Source organism: Biomphalaria glabrata, chromosome 11 (assembly GCF_947242115.1).
Source record: "Biomphalaria glabrata chromosome 11, xgBioGlab47.1, whole genome shotgun sequence".
NCBI classification, from domain to species: Eukaryota; Metazoa; Mollusca; class Gastropoda; family Planorbidae; genus Biomphalaria; species Biomphalaria glabrata.
In genome coordinates, this window is record NC_074721.1 from 2,576,967 (window position 1) to 2,594,089 (window position 17,123).

At 35.3% G+C, this 17,123-nt stretch overlaps 1 protein-coding gene across 4 annotated transcripts in view; it reads right to left on the reverse strand.

The window, feature by feature from the left end:
- LOC106060252 (cyclin-dependent kinase 4-like) overlaps positions 1 to 15,355 on the reverse strand; it is a 46,781-nt gene extending 31,426 nt beyond the window's left edge. The window contains exons 1-4 of one of the 4 annotated variants that reach the window (XM_013218055.2): positions 15,241 to 15,355; positions 11,661 to 11,974; positions 1,563 to 1,743; positions 176 to 311 (exon numbers count right to left, since the gene is read on the reverse strand). In XM_013218055.2, coding sequence (XP_013073509.1) covers positions 176 to 311; positions 1,563 to 1,743; positions 11,661 to 11,928 — 585 coding nt within the window. In that variant the 5' untranslated portion in view covers positions 11,929 to 11,974; positions 15,241 to 15,355. Of the gene's footprint in view, positions 1 to 175; positions 312 to 1,562; positions 1,744 to 11,660; positions 11,975 to 14,860; positions 15,115 to 15,240 lie in introns of those variants that run through there. The other 3 variants (XM_013218058.2, XM_056003955.1, XM_013218057.2) reach the window with 3 other exon arrangements.
- Positions 15,356 to 17,123: the final 1,768 nt, after the last annotated feature.

Below are 17,123 nucleotides of genomic sequence, written 5' to 3' on the forward strand. Positions count from 1 at the left end.
CCACCCCATTATTTAAGCTTTGCATGCATGTAAAGACCTCGAAGCCTGGTATAAACTTCATCCAACCAGCAGAAGTGAACTTTTTTTTAAAACGTTATTCTGCCCCTCCAAGCCGCAGATTTTTCAGCGATAATAAAGTTATACAACTCAATAGTAGATAATATTCAGCACTTACTCTAATTCTGTCTGGACCCAGCCCAGGAGGTGGACATCTCTCTAGATAAGAGTTCAAGTCTTGATCAATGAATTCAAACACCAAAGAAAGACAAATATCCCTGTCTGATATAGCTTGATGATGGACATCTAATAGCCTGTGGAACATATACTGGATCAAATCATGTGGCACACTCAAAGTTCATTTTATGTGCAAGAATGTGTTCGATGACTACATGTTCACATTAGCAACACTACACACTCTGATTCAATTTCACTAGCAAAATGAAGAAACTGAGTGTATTGTTGTAACTCTATTCCTGCACTGAGATACATGGTGCGCACTAGACACTGTTCCACACGAGCGTGGAACAAGAAGAGGAAGAAATGGAGACATGATAGTAAATGACAGCTTATTTTGCTGAATCAAACTAGATCTAGAACAAACTGACATTCTTCTAGAACAAACTGACATTCTGTGGTATGTGTGTGTTATTTATTTAACCATTAAATCCTTATCTATGTTATCATTAACCTGTTGAGTGTTTTCCTGGAAAAATATAGCAGTATATTCAAATTACCGGGTATTCATTCTATTCAGCCTCAATCAATACAAAATAATTTATTCAAACTTTTGAATGGCAAATATTTTTTTTCTGGGGGCATGTCTACATCTGTTTCCATGTTTTATGTATTGTTATGACCCTTCAAGGTCATTTGGTAGGAGCATTATAAATCAACAAGGAACACTGAAGAATAAAACCATACACAAACATCAACATTGATTCCTATCGCCCATGTTATACTTTGAATTATCTGATACAGGCAATTCTGAGAGACAGTTGCTTACTTCTGTGGCATAAAACATCCCTCTCTTATATGATAGTCAAGTACTAACTATTTATACAATTCTTCAAGTACTAACTATTTATACAATTCTTCAAGTACTAACCATTTATACAATTCTTCAAGTACTAACTATTTATACAATTCTTCAAGTACTAACTATTTATACAATTCTTCAAGTACTAACTATTTATACAATTCTTCAAGTACTAACAATTTATACAATTCTTCAAGTACTAACTATTTATAAAATTCTTCAAGTACTAACAATTTATACAATTCTTCAAGTACTAACCATTTATACAATTCTTCAAGTACTAACTATTTATACAATTCAAGTACTAACTATTTATGCAATTCTTCAAGTACTAACTATGTGTACAATTCTTCAAGTACTAACTAATGTAGAGACACACTTTAGGTGACTGAAGGTGAACGCATAATTGTGAGGACATTAATCCAAAGCGAGACTGTTACTTGGATAGATTAAACAGACAGTTGTGGCTAAGACTTTCATAGAGGTAACATCGTGCAAGATAGTGACTGAGACTGAAATCACTTACTTAACAATATTTGGATGTTCTTTGCTCTCTAGCTGACGCAGCAAAGAAATCTCCCTAATGGCTGCCATGGGCATTCCCGCCTCATAATGGCGGCCCTGTCGCTGAATCCTTATCTGTTTGATGGCAACAAAGCATCCTTCTTTATTAGGGTCTCTAGCTTTATACACCTGACCATAAGCACCTGTAGATAGAACAGAAGAGTTGAACTAACCTATATAGTAATACAAAGACTTTTAAAACAGGAGAGTTCTACCAACATTTTTTAAAAGAATCATGTAAATATTTACAACACGAGTTCAATCCAGGTATTGCAAAAATTAGAGTAAATAATGTTAAACTTCTTAATAAATAAAATTGTAAAAATAATTTTGTACACAGTGTTGTAGATATCCACAGATGATTTTAGTCAAAATATAGTGTATTGTACAAAAAGAGGTCATAACAAATTTTTTAGAAAATATTCATCAAACGAATGCGACTTCGACTATCTGGTATCTGGTTAATTTATGTATTGTAATTGGTTAAAGTGCTTTTCATTGGAACTTACATAGAAACTGAACATTTCTAGAATTTGTATTGTTTTTTTTACATTCAGATTATTTATTTAAAAAAAAAAAAACTAATATTGTAATTTATGCACATCTAAAACAATTTTTCAGAACCCTAAAGACCTGTAAACTTGCTTTAATTTACCCAATATTTTACCAGCACCATCCAGACATGAAACAGGTACATTTCAGCAATTTCAATTAAAATTTATAACAAGACATTCTTGTGTAGATTTTAACCTATATTGTAGAGTTGATGGACCAAGCCACTGGTGGAAGACTGTTTACAGATGGGGGACTGTATCATTAGTCTATGAAAACAGTGTAACCATTAAAGAGACTGTGTACAAAAGTACACATTTACGTCAAGGTTCCTTATCTTGTAAGCAATCATTCATTCTAGAAATGCTCAGATTTATCACAGGATTTTCCCCCCAAGTACAAACCCAGTCTTTTATCTCTTTTAAATAAATCCACGAGATAGGATCAATGCTATCAATATATAAACTGAGCTTTTGTTGAGAAATGGAGCAAGGTAACTGGAGCAAGATCGTGGAATTATGCCCACTTCATGGGACAACTTGGATAAGCACACCGCAAACAATCATGGCTTATACAGCCACTATGGTTCATTAATACCAGAACACAGGAAAAAGTCATGACCAATTTTTGGTATAACAACTTTTCTTACAAGTGCTACTCAGGCAAATAGTTGCCTAAATTAGACAGGAAATCAACAAATGAGTATAATTTGAATAATTAACAATATCTTGTTAAAGAATGTCTGTTAATTAAAAGATGTGTGTAACAGATGTTTACTTCACCTCAGCCATTCTCTCTGTGCTAAAGTATAACTTGAAGCTTTGAGAGAAGGTCCCCAAGCCAAGTTGTATAACAGACATTTAATGATGAATAAGTAAGACTGTGGTTCCGTTGTTATTGGGTGGAAGTGGTAATGGATATATGCACTCCACTACCTATAAAATGCTTCCAATGGCATGCATCTCAAATAGTCTCTGACAATCAGTTCAACTTCTAGCTAAGCTTTCATGTGTTGCTCAAATATTGGGTCTGGCAGAACTATTGTCCCTGACAGAAAAAGTAGTAATACACTAGTAAGCTTCAGGCACAAAAGGCTTGCTAGCTTTTGCTGGTGTTCCCAAACGTGATAAGGGTTTGGAAGTCAATCATGAGGAAAAATCAGAAGTCAGTGACCCCTTGCCACACACAGTGCTACACCCTTGCAGAACCATCACTGATCCCAAACTGTATCAGCTGTGTGGATGACATAATATTAAATTCCAACCATACCTAATGCCCAGTATGAAATGATTCTTAGTCATTTTGCGACTGAAGAGGGCAATAGTAATATGTGTATTAAGAACAGCATATTTGTGCTCAGGAGCAAGCAATAATAACATATTTTAAAATAGATGTAACAAAAATTCCCATTTGAATCATTACTCAATGGTCCAGAACATGTACAGGGCCCAAGATTAAAGGACCAAAATCTCACCCAGAGACTGCCACTCAGGTTTAAATTTTGAACAACAAAACTATTCAACAGAGAGCATCACTTTCACCTGCTCCTTAAATGAAAATTTAATCCAGAAATCAGCTTGAACCTCCTTCCATTTTAATTTTTTTAAACATTTATATCAGATGCTATGGCACATCGGCTCAATTTAGGCCATGTTGTGCTCTAAGTCCTTCAAGGACTCCCTCTTTTACTGTTCTACAGTGAGACCATAGTAACAATCCTAACACAATGGGGGCTCCTCTCTTCTCAGTACAAAGGAGTGTGTGATGCAGGTGTAGCCAATTTTTAAGTCAGGACATGGTCATACTTTCACGCCATGTAAGACCCTGATATGTGGGCTGCCTCCTAAGATTTGACATATTTTGTTTTATTTTATTGTGGGCCTCAGTTTCCCATCGAAATATATATACAAAAAGGAGGGATGGGTGTAATGGAGTGTGTGTGTGTGTGTTTCTATGGTGATAGTGGGAAGAGGTTAGTGATTGGTTGTAAATGATGCAACTTAGGTGGCATTGTTGTTATTTGGTCTTAGTTAGGACAGACGACTCCAAAATATGACACTGAAAGGTTGTGTTATTGTAGTGAGCTAGATTTTGTTGAGAAATATAATTACAAAAGTCTAGTACATTTATGTTATATCGACTTGATTTTTGTCTATATCATAAATAAAGTTCTATGTAGTATTGTTCACAAGGAAGTTATTCCAGTTATTTGAAGTTTTATTAGTTTTAAGATATTACGCCTACGGTTTAGTAGGTCTACCAGCAGTTTGGTGCTACAAGTCAACAATCAGTTATAACAATAGGGAGAGGTGAAATAATATGGAACATAAAAGAACAAGATTTGAATCTCAGCGTAGATATACATTTTACATTGAACTGCACAAAATAAAGTCGAATTTAAAAAAAATATCTAACACAACAAACCCTCCTCCACACAACTAACTCAAAGGAAAAACTCCAGTTGTAACTTTCACAAAGAACACTAAGAGGTTCTAAAGTCAATTTGTCACCATTTGACAATGTTCAGATACGACAATCATAGCTATTTACCATATTTTTGCTGAAATAAAAAAGACAAAAGAAAATATGTGTAGAAATAAAATTATCTAGCTCTGAAGAGAGACTTGATCTGAAGAGAGACTTCTGTTTAACACTTGATGTTAAACAGTTATCATGCCAAAATGAGGGCATTTAATAATGCACCTGCAGAAGATCTTTTCCAGTTTTTGTAAAATCTATACCAGGTGATCAGCTGACAAGCTGTACCACATGTGGCCACTTAAATAAGCAGACAGGGAAACTATGCTCATGACTGCACAAACATGAACAATGGAGCAAATGAATGTCTTTCTACTGGAATGTTCAAACGGAAGAAGGGTGCTAACACAGAGAAGTGCTTTATAAAGCTATCTAAACAATTACAAAGTGAGATCACATTAGATCTCTGTTTAGATTTGGCTGAGTAGTTAGTGCTTTTCAAACCAAGATGTGTAATTTAAATGATTGGTATTTTCATGAATCTAAAATTTTAGCTAACTATCTACAATCCAAAAAAAAGTTCATATTTCTAATATTTTCAAAGTTGTGTGTGTGTTTAACATTTTGATTAAATGAAATTTCATTAGTAAAAGTTCATAAATTCTATACTTAAAATTTATTACAAAATATAATAATTATTAATATGAACCCACATTTTAGCTAAAAATTGGATTAGTTGATGTCTAAGGCTTTGGTGAGCATTAGACCATTAAGAACTATTAATTGGCAAAAACAAACATTTTCCAGGATATTATAGATAACACAATAGTAAGACCACTTCAGATAACATCCTTATTGTTTTAGACTGTGGCTATAGAATTAACTTCATTGATATATAAACAGATATATAGTGACAGCAGCAATATTATTGGCTTGACATTTCAAGTAGTCACATTAGGATTTTATGTTGTGTAAGTTTTGCTATTTCTATGTTGAATAATGCCTCTTCTTCTCAACCAAAAGGAAAATCTATTGCTGTTACAGGGATAGACAGCAGGAAAAGAACCATCCACGGACAGTTATATCTGTGCTGGATGTGGCAAGATATGTAGATCACAGTTAGGACTTTGTAGCCACATGAAATACTGCACTCCTTAATCTTAAGCCTTATATATAATGAGCCTAATATATATAATGCATCTTATTCAACAAAATGTTTTATTAAATAAAGAGTGATTAACAGAAACTACATTAAAAGAGGAGAAAAATTATTTTTTTGTAGAGCAGTGATGGTGTCAGTAAAAACACCACAAATTTGTTCTCTATAACACAACTTATGATGCTGAAATGTCTGTAAAGACTATTGTATCCCACCACCTCGGTCTAATCTAAATATTAAGATGATGATTGGTTCCCAGAATAAATGAGCTATACAAAACTTCTAACACTTTTCTTTTACTTAATAGCACATCTAAAACAATAACTGACTGATAGCCAAATACATTGTAAAACAAAAAAAAAGGCCATTGATAAACATCCTCTCATTCAACTTGAACATTGGACTGTGGACCACAACAACAGAAAATAAATGTGCAGTATTGGTGTGATGTATAAGATTCACTGAAGTCAAATATAATACAGTAAAAAATGGATTTGTTTCTTGTTCTCAATTAACATTAGAAAAAAAAGTTTTGTGAAGCCATCCAAATTTTCCATTACTCTGTGAAGCCATCCAAATTTTCCATTACTCTGTGAAGCCATCCAAATTTTCCATTACTCTGTGAAGCCATCCAAATTTTCCATTACTCTGTGAAGCCATCCAAATTTTCCATTACTCTGTGAAGCCATCCAAATTTTCCATTACTCTGTGAAGCCATCCAAATTTGTCAATACTTTCATGTCTGACATTACTTTGTGAAGCCATCCAAATTTGTCAATACTTTCATGTCTGACATTACTTTGTGAAGCCATCCAAATTTGTCAATACTTTCATGTCTGACATTACTTTGTGAAGCCACCAAAATTTGCCAATACTTTCATGTCTGACATTACTTTGTGAAGCCATCAAAATTTGCCAATACTTTCATGTCTGACATTACTTTGTGAAGCCACCAAAATTTGCCAATACTTTCATGTCTGACATTACTTTGTGAAGCCACCAAAATTTGCCAATACTTTCATGTCTGACATTACTTTGTGAAGCCATCCAAATTTGCCAATACTTTCATGTCTGACATTACTTTGTGAAGCCACCAAAATTTGCCAATACTTTCATGTCTGACATTACTTTGTGAAGCCACCAAAATTTGCCAATACTTTCATGTCTGACATTACTTTGTGAAGCCATCAAAATTTGCCAATACTTTCATGTCTGACATTACTTTGTGAAGCCACCAAAATTTGCCAATACTTTCATGTCTGACATTACTTTGTGAAGCCATCCAAAATTTGCCAATACTTTCATGTCTGACATTACTTTGTGAAGCCACCAAAATTTGCCAATACTTTCATGTCTGACATTACTTTGTGAAGCCACCAAAATTTGCCAATACTTTCATGTCTGACATTACTTTGTGAAGCCATCAAAATTTGCCAATACTTTCATGTCTGACATTACTTTGTGAAGCCATCCAAAATTTGCCAATACTTTCATGTCTGACATTACTTTGTGAAGCCACCAAAATTTGCCAATACTTTCATGTCTGACATTACTTTGTGAAGCCACCAAAATTTGCCAATACTTTCATGTCTGACATTACTTTGTGAAGCCATCAAAATTTGCCAATACTTTCATGTCTGATATTACTTTGTGAAGCCACCAAAATTTGCCAATACTTTCATGTCTGACATTACTTTGTGAAGCCACCAAAATTTGCCAATACTTTCATGTCTGACATTACTTTGTGAAGCCACCAAAATTTGCCAATACTTTCATGTCTGACATTACTTTGTGAAGCCATCAAAATTTGCCAATACTTTCATGTCTGATATTACTTTGTGAAGCCACCAAAATTTGCCAATACTTTCATGTCTGACATTACTTTGTGAAGCCACCAAAATTTGCCAATACTTTCATGTCTGACATTACTTTGTGAAGCCATCAAAATTTGCCAATTAGTTTCTTGGCTGACATTACTTTGTGAAGCCACCAAAACTTGCCAATACTTTCATGTCTGACATTACTTTGTGAAGCCACAAAAATTTGCCAATACTTTCATGTCTGACATTACTTTGTGAAGCCACCAAAATTTGCCAATACTTTCATGTCTGACATTACTTTGTGAAGCCATCAAAATTTGCCAATACTTTCATGTCTGATATTACTTTGTGAAGCCACCAAAATTTGCCAATACTTTCATGTCTGACATTACTTTGTGAAGCCACCAAAATTTGCCAATACTTTCATGTCTGACATTACTTTGTGAAGCCATCAAAATTTGCCAATTAGTTTCTTGGCTGACATTACTTTGTGAAGCCACCAAAACTTGCCAATACTTTCATGTCTGACATTACTTTGTGAAGCCACAAAAATTTTCCAATACTTTCATGTCTGACATTACTTTGCAAAGCCACCAAAATTTTCCAATACTTTCATGTCTGACATTACTTTGTGAAGCCATCAAAATTTGCCAATACTTTCATGTCTGACATTACTTGCATGGCAAAGCGCAACTGACTAGGATAAACTACATGCTCCAGTAGTGTGCCAAGGAAAAATAGCATGTTGTTGTTTGTTTTTTTTTTCAGTTGTTCAGAACTGGATACAGAGTGTTGGGTTATGTTGGGCTGTAGTGGTAGTAGGATCTGCCTAAATTGGATTTAAATGGGGCATTCAAAGAGGATTTAATTCACACTTTTATAAAGGTGGGCGCAGTGTCTACAAGGGTGTATGAGTGGGATTTATTCTGTTAAGGAGGTAATTTAAAGGTGTGTCCTGTTCTTAGTTGGAAGATTGAAAACTGCTCTTTGCGGGGAGGAGACTAATTTGATACTATCCAGTTTGGCATGGTCATTGCCTGCGCTTTCTGTTGCCTACTGGTTAACCTAATCCTCTTTGTGATTGCTGGCTAACATTGACCTCATTTTCTATGATGCCTATGTGCCCAGGGATCCATTGTAATATGACTGTTATATTAATTTTTGACATTATATGATGAATTATCAGGATTAGTGTTGTCAAGGGCTAGATAAAATGTTGCTAGTCAATGCTTGAAGAGTGGATTGTGAATCTGTAAAGACAATAATATCTGATGGTGCTTGTATTCTGTCAAAGAGCTTGTTTTCAACTGTCTGCAGAGCTATAGAGCTTGCTTTGATTTCAGCCTAGAAGTTTGAGCAGTAATCACCACAGTGTGCACTTATCTCAAAGTGTTTATTTTCAAGAAAGACCAGGAGCACTCCTAAACCAGCATTTATGATTTCTTTTGTTAAATATTATAATTATAGCTTTTATATAGCGCTACTTTCATGCTTATAGCGCTATGGTCCAATCTCATTTGTGGACCAGCGGGGGAGGGGGTATCTGAGAGAAAGTTTTTCTGCGCTGCCTTTAGGCGCTCAGTAAAGATAGCTCTGCTTGAGTTGGTTGTCGAACCTCGAGGCCCCTTCATAGGTAGCCAAGGCATGCCAAGTTCAAGCGTACTTAGCCTCTCAACTATGCATCCCACAATTGTTAAGCCATTGTGTTAAAATGATTGATGTTTGAGGTTTAGTCCATGAGCTATGCTAAAAAATCTGATAATTTTTTTTCTCTGTTGATGTGTTTTAGGGCTTGTTCATCAGTAATTTGAATCAGAATTCTTCCTTTCTTTTTTCTTCTTATTATTTCGCAGTGAAAGTTTATTAGGATCATCATCCTCAAACGTTCTGTACTTCCCTCTAGTGCTGTCTGTTACGTCTTACATTAACTAGGAGGTTGCTGTACGAGTTGTTCTCATACCTTCACTGTTAATATGTAAGGCTTGATTTTAAATTGTGTCTAATGATGATTGATAAGATTTGCTGGAAAGCTATTTGTATGGAAAACAGTTGTCCACGACAGATATGACATATCCAGTATGTTAGAGACTTGTCGCAGCATTGTTTAAGAATCACTGTGACATGATCTGTGATCATACAAAATAAGTGACCCATTCGCACATGGAGGTCAAGTCTCATTTTGAATCTGGCCATGTGGTCAGACGCTGCAGTTCTTACTTGGTACTAGGAGAGGAAGGACATATGATCCATTTTTGTCTATAGGATAGCCTTATTAAGTGTACTTTGCAATTGATTCTTGGAATATTGTTTGCTTATTCTTTAAGCCTTATGGCTGGATTTGCCTGTGTATTATTATTCTATATTAATAAATGCATCATCTGCTAACCAATGAGTTAATTTGTGATTTTTAATGTCTGTTGTGCTATACTCACTACAAGTTCCATATGGCATTTGTGGCAACAGAAGTGAAGCAACACAAGAGAAGACATGTTTATTTAGCAAACAGCAGATGCATTAATGATTAGTACACTTCTAAGTATAAAAACAGGTGTTACAAGACTATAAGATGTAGATAGGAAGACAGTCGTCACTTTCAGATCTATATGTTTGTAGCCAAGTAAAATTATGCAATCTTTTTTTTAAAGCTACAATGAAGTAAAATAGTAAATAGTGGGAAAACAGTATGTGCATAGCTGCCATGCTTAGCATTGGGTTTTATTCTGATTGAGATCTCCGACTTTAACTTTCAACATTTTAAGCAAAAATGTAAAGCTTCACTATAATTCATATCTCATTGTTAAAAAAAATATACCAAGAAAGTTGAATGCTGTGTAGTATACAGTGATCTAAAAATGTATGACAATGTATGATAACAATCTATATACTAAGATATTTGGAGTGTTTGAGTTTGTTTCATCAGAACATATAGCAAATGTGGGCATCACATTTGATCTCATCTTCATTACTCAAATTTATAATTGCTTGGTCAATATGAGTGGTGCCTGTTACCACAACACGGCAAAATCAAGGCACTTAAATGATAATGACTTTATCTTATCAAGAGACAGGTTAATCCAGCCATGATCCACTCTTCAAATGGATTATCTTTTCTAATTGCAATATTGTCCCTACACAGAACTTTGAGAGTTGGCTTAGATACAAAATGATCACACCACTGCAACTTTTCTTGCTTCAAAGAATTCTACAGACTCAACCTATTTTCAAGTTCATTTATGACATTCTTGCACAGTGACAACACAAACTCAATTTGATCCTTTTCTTCTATTTATATTGCACACTCACTTATCTTTTATGACATTCGCAAACAAAGATTTCCCAAACAAAGATTTCAAGGTTTCCAAAACAAATTTCAAATCACCATATGATTTTAAAATATGATTACCACTACAATTTAATTTTTTTGAACACAGCATATGAAGGTAAGGTACCCTTTCAGACCTTGCGATCTAAAAAGCAGATAATGTCAAGGTTTCTATGCCCTCTATGCCCAAAGGTTAATGAGAGGGTCATGTGGTCAGCCCAAAAAGCAATAATTGCTAATGTCTGGTACACATTAGCCTTCATTAGAGTTGGGTGGACTCTGGACATGTCCTAAAAATCCTGATATTCAAAATCCCAGCCTTTACTGACATTTGAACCCTAGACCCCTCTGATCAGAAGCTAAGTGCTTCACCACTCAGCCAGCACAACCCCAACAGGAGGTGCAGCGGCTGAGCAGTATAGAGCTTGGCTTTCGATGCGGGGATTCTGAGTTCAAATCCTGGTGAAGACTATGATTTTTAGTTTCAGGAACTTTGGGCACCTCTGTTCACCCAGCTCTAATGGGTACCTGACATTAGTTGGGGAAAAGTAAAGGAGGCTGGTCGTTGTGCTGACCACATGACACCCTCGTTAACCATAGGCCACATAAACAGATGACCTTTACATCATCTGCCCTATAGACCACAAGGTCTGAAAGAGGAACTTAACTTTACAGCACATCCTCAACAGCGAATGAAAATTGTTTAAAATATATATATGTAATTCTTACCTGCTCCAACAAGGGACAAAAACTCATAGTTCCTATCACTAGATTCCTTCCCCTGAACTCTGGATTGTTGCTGGGGTTGGAGCAGTGACTGCTGAGATTGACATTTGTTGAGATGCTGCTGCCAAGGGGAGAGATGCTGCTGTTGACGACTTGGTTGTAACACTTGGTGCTGTTTGGAACCCTGCTGTTGCTGTGGTGACAAGGATGAATGCTGCTGTTGTTGGGGGGAGGGCAGAGCAGAGCGAATTTTTGGCGATGACGCCTTCATGGTGCTAGTATGCTGCTTTGACACTCATCCATTGCTGCTAAAAATCCTATTTAGCAGTACAGAGAAATTATATCAAATTGTAATAGCAGGATTGGTTTTATATTATATTTGAATGTAGACATATTTATTGTGCGTATAATACAAAATTACAGACTCAATCTTAATTTCTTTTTTCATTTTATATAATATACAAATTATCATTACTGGTACTTGACCAATATGTGACTTATAAGATCCTGTATAGGCTGATAACTAAGAGGCTTGGAAAATATTCAGAAGAAATTTTGGGTGACTACAAATATGGTTTCAAACCCAATAAATCCACAACCGATCACATCTTCACACTAAGATGTATACTCGAAAAATGCCATGAATACAACATACCAATCCACCAACTCTTTATAGACTATAAAATGGCTTATGACAGTATCTGAAGGAAATATCTATATATGACACTCTACAGGATTTTGGAATACCTAACAAGCTGACAAGACTTATACATATGACATTAAACAACTCAAAAAGTAAAGTCATAATACAAGGAGAACACTCACAGGAATTTAGGATTAAACGAGGATTAAGACAAGGGGACTCACTTTCTAGCATGCTTTTCAATTTGACACTGGAGAAAATTATCAGAAATATACACATAAACACGTAAAGGCCAGGAGTTGGACTAGTTGTCAGAGGCTATTTGAGACACATGCCAATAGGAAGCATTTTATAGTATTGGAGTGCTTACATCCATTACCACTTCCGGCAATGACAACCTTTGTGGCTCAGATATTGAGTACGGCGGAACTGTTCTCACTAACAGAAGGGGCAGAGGCGAGTAACTGGCGCCTTAACCAGTAAGCTTCAGGCAGGAGGGGCTCGTTAGCCATGGCTGGCTATCCACCTAAGAGAAGGAAAACTCTGAATTCAAACCTCTGTTGCCTTGAAGCTTTACCCAATCATGGGAAAGGCTTCGGGAGTCAACCCTGAGGAAAAATCAGGAGCTGGCGACCCTAAGGCAGTTTGCAGCACCCAGTGCTACACTCTGGCAGAACCTGCGACGATGCTGACCCCAAACTGTATAGGCACTGCCGTTCCTTTGGATACATCAGCTGCGTGGAGAGGGGGGAACTGATGTGAGGGCGACATCGTTCCAACCACAGCTAATGCCCAGGCATTCATCTCATTTCCATGAGATGATCCATAGTCGCTTCACCTTATTGGGTAAAGAAACCTCTGACATTGCTAGAGCCTTCACACAACTAGAAGAAGCATCTCGACCAGCAGGACTTGAGGTCAATGACAGTAAAACCAAGTACATCGCAATGACAATAGACAACCAAACAGAGGGACAATATATCAAAATATAAGACACGAATTTGAAAACGTCCAAACTTTCAAATATCTAGGAAGTGCAATTGATTTCAAAAATGACCTACTAAAAGAAATAAAGGAAAGAATAGCAGGAGGCAACAGGGCATTTTATAGCACCCATCATTTACTTAAGAGCAAAACAATTTCAAGGAAAACCAAGAAAATAATATTCAAAACCATAATAAGACCAGCAGCAATGTATGCAAGTGAGACCTGGACACTGACTAAGACATCTGAAAATTTACTTAATACTTGGGAACGAAAAATTCTTAGGAAAATCTATGGTGCCTTACAGGATGAAACAGGGTGGAAAACACGCACTAACCATGAGATATATCAATTGTATGAAGACCCACCAATAGAGATCGAAATAAAAAAGAACAGACTACGTTGGGCAGGTCACCTTGAAAGAATGTCAGATAACAGAGGAGTGAATATCGTATACAGGCAAAAACCAAAAGGCAGGCGACCCAAAGGTAGACCCTGAATGCGATGGATTGATGATGTGGAAGCAGATCTGCAACAGCTTGGGGTTAGGGCGTGGAGACGAAAGGCCCAGGAGAGATCTGAATGGAAGGATGTGTTGAAGCAGGCCAGAGCCCTCCATGGGCTGTAGCGCCACTGTGATGGATGGATGAATGGTACTTGACCAATAAGAAAAGTTTTTCAGGGTTTTTTTTTACTGGCTATTCTAAATTCCAGATCTACTAAGTACTAATTCTAAAAGCAAAAATTCGGAATTAGATTAAAACCCAGATCAAAACAGTGGTTGGAAATTGTACTTTTTTAACAGAGTTGTGTTGATTGATAATAAATCTTGATTAATAATAGAATTTATAGACAATCATTATAGATATAATATAATGTAATATAACATGTATTTCTATTCTATCTAGAATCTAATTTTAAAATACAGTAATATCTTAAATATAGAAAGACTAGTCCATTAGATGATGTTGATCTACAATTCTATATTGACCATAAGAAGCATGCTGCATTATAGAAGTCATTATATGAAAATAGTATGATACAGATTCTAATCTCTAGATATAATCTATCAAGACAATTGCTCCTTCTTCCTTAGTGTCATTAGTCATTAGAGAATGGAAAGGGTTGCCTGAATCACACAGGAAAGCCTAAGCCCTAAGCCTAACCTAGATCTAGTAGATCTAGAAATCTAGATACCAATCTAAAATTCAATCGAATTAATGTTTAACAAATCATAATCATATTATTATAATTATAAAAATCTATTTTAAATATTCTAGTCTTTGATGATACTAGATTAACAATCTAAGTAAATCTAGAGTCTAGATCAATCAATTATTTAGAAATTCAGGCCTACTTTACATCTAAAATAATGTTCTAGTTAACCTAGATTCTAGATCTAGATCTATTTCACTATTTGAAGCATTTGTTTTCAGCTTTTTACACGACGGAACACAGTAGAGTTTACTTTCACGTGGACCCACACGTAATCACTAGGCACATTATTAAATGACATTATTGTGTTATTATTATGTCATAATAAAGGCCTATTAACACCTACACTGGCTACACTTACATTGAGTTACATGTGTTGGCCTACTGTGGCATGTGTAAAGGAAACAAAACAAGAAAACAAATGTTAAAGAAGAAAAAAACGTGTTCTTCAGAAACGATCCGTGAAGAAAGGATTTACCGCATGGAAAAGAATACGAAATGACAAAGTAGGCTACCACACGCTTTTTGGTCCGCTAGAAACAACCTGTATGCAAATGGAATGAATGAATGAATGAAGCATTCCTCACGCAAGTCAAGGGCCGCAAGGCAAGAACATTGTAAAATTTAGTGGATCGGGTTTTACATAAGGAGAACGGAAACATTCTTTTCCTTAATGAAAAGCAAATATAATTATAATTTTAATAACAAAGTTTAGGATTATTTATACAAATTTATATTTACCTCAGCATTTTTAACGCCTGAAATTAGATCTAGAGCTTTAGGAACAAAATCCCAGAAATTTTTTTTCTTTTCCCATACGGTCGTACTAGACCGTAGATCTAACATTTTAGTCACGTGATCAACTTCCTCCCAGCCTTATCGTGGTTCTCAATTCTGAAGACAAAGAAGATATCTTGTTACATTCAATGTTCCTAAACTACAGAAACGAACTGAGTAGGAATTGTAATCACGACATTCGTAGGCTAGAAATGAAGAGTAAAAATGCGATTAGTAATATCTACGCACAACAGACTTGTAAATATAAGATCTTAAATTATTATACAAGAGGGTCTCGACAGTGGCGTACCGGGGGTGGGGGCGGAAGCGCCAAAACTCCCAAAGGGTACCAAAACAGTATATAAAATATCAACTAAACTCCATTTAAATCTTTTAAAAGCTTCAATAGGACAAGAGCATCTGTCCGATTTGGCATTGCTAAGCATAGAGAAGGGACTGGTCGAAACAATTAAAATGAATTATCAATAACATTGAAAAACTTCAATAAAATTATTATATAAATAAATTTCCTCCTTTATTGTAAATTGTTCGTTAACTTCGATATATCATATATAATTTTGTATTGCTTAGTGGTGACTGTTCTTATGCATATATGGATTACGTATTGCTATGGAGTATTTTCCGACAATATTCTGGGTATAAAAAAGGTGAAAAAGAGTGAAGGGGGCGAAGCCAGTTAGTTTTTATTTTGTCAAGGGACAAAAATTGCATTTTAATTTTTTTTTATATAAATTCATGCTTGTGTATGTAGAATATTCGTGTTACACAAATAAGAAACTAGTGTTTAAGAGGGAAGACATATTAGGAACTGCATTTATTACGTAAACACAAGCGGTGTTGCACTGACGCGCTAGTGTGCAAATGTACATATAATACCAATATGTTAAGGTGTATTAACAAAGTTAAATGATATTATTATCGATGTTTCAACAAATAATATATTTTTAGTTCACGCTGTCGTTTCATATTCTAAATAGAATTTTTTAAATGTATACCTTTTTCGTGAGAGGCGTCTATAACAATATCTATTCAAAACTTTTGAAGGAGAAATTTCAAAACGTGTCAGATAATGCGATTTTTTTTTATGTCAGAACGGTCGAATTTCTCCTGACTTTTGTATGTGGTTACGACGACCACTTTTGTGTGTGAAAAAAAAAGGTCCGCCATAAGACGTTTTACTTTACACGAAGATGATCTTCCATGTACAGATGTACATACGTTGCGTTATATTTTACTGAAAGGTCCCTCGCATAATAAAGTATTGGCCAATGCTGTCTCCTTTATTACAAAGCTTATATTAGCTCACTCCGTTTTATTGACCAGTGCTGCTTCCTTTATTACAAAGATTATATTAGCTCACTCCGTTTTATTGACCAGTGCTGCTTCCTTTATTACAAAGCTTATATTACGTTTTATTGACCAGTGCTGCTTCCTTTATTACAAAGCTTATATTACGTTTTATTGACCAGTGCTGCTTCCTTTATTACAAAGCTTATATTACGTTTTATTGACCAGTGCTGCTTCCTTTATTACAAAGCTTATATTAGCTCACTCCGTTTTATTGACCAGTGCTGCCTCCATTTTTACCAAGCTCATATTAGGCTAACACCTTTTGTTTGTCTGTCTGGTCAAAATCATGTACACGTTATTTCTCCCACTTCCCATTCTCGGAACAAGTTAAAACATTGCAAAATTATTCATTTTCGATGACAACACGTGAATTAATTAAAACAAATTGACCAATTAGTTAAGCATTTAGTCGTAATCAATTATTCTAATTAATTTTTTTATATTGAAAATGTAATAAAGGGAGATAAGTCTTTCAA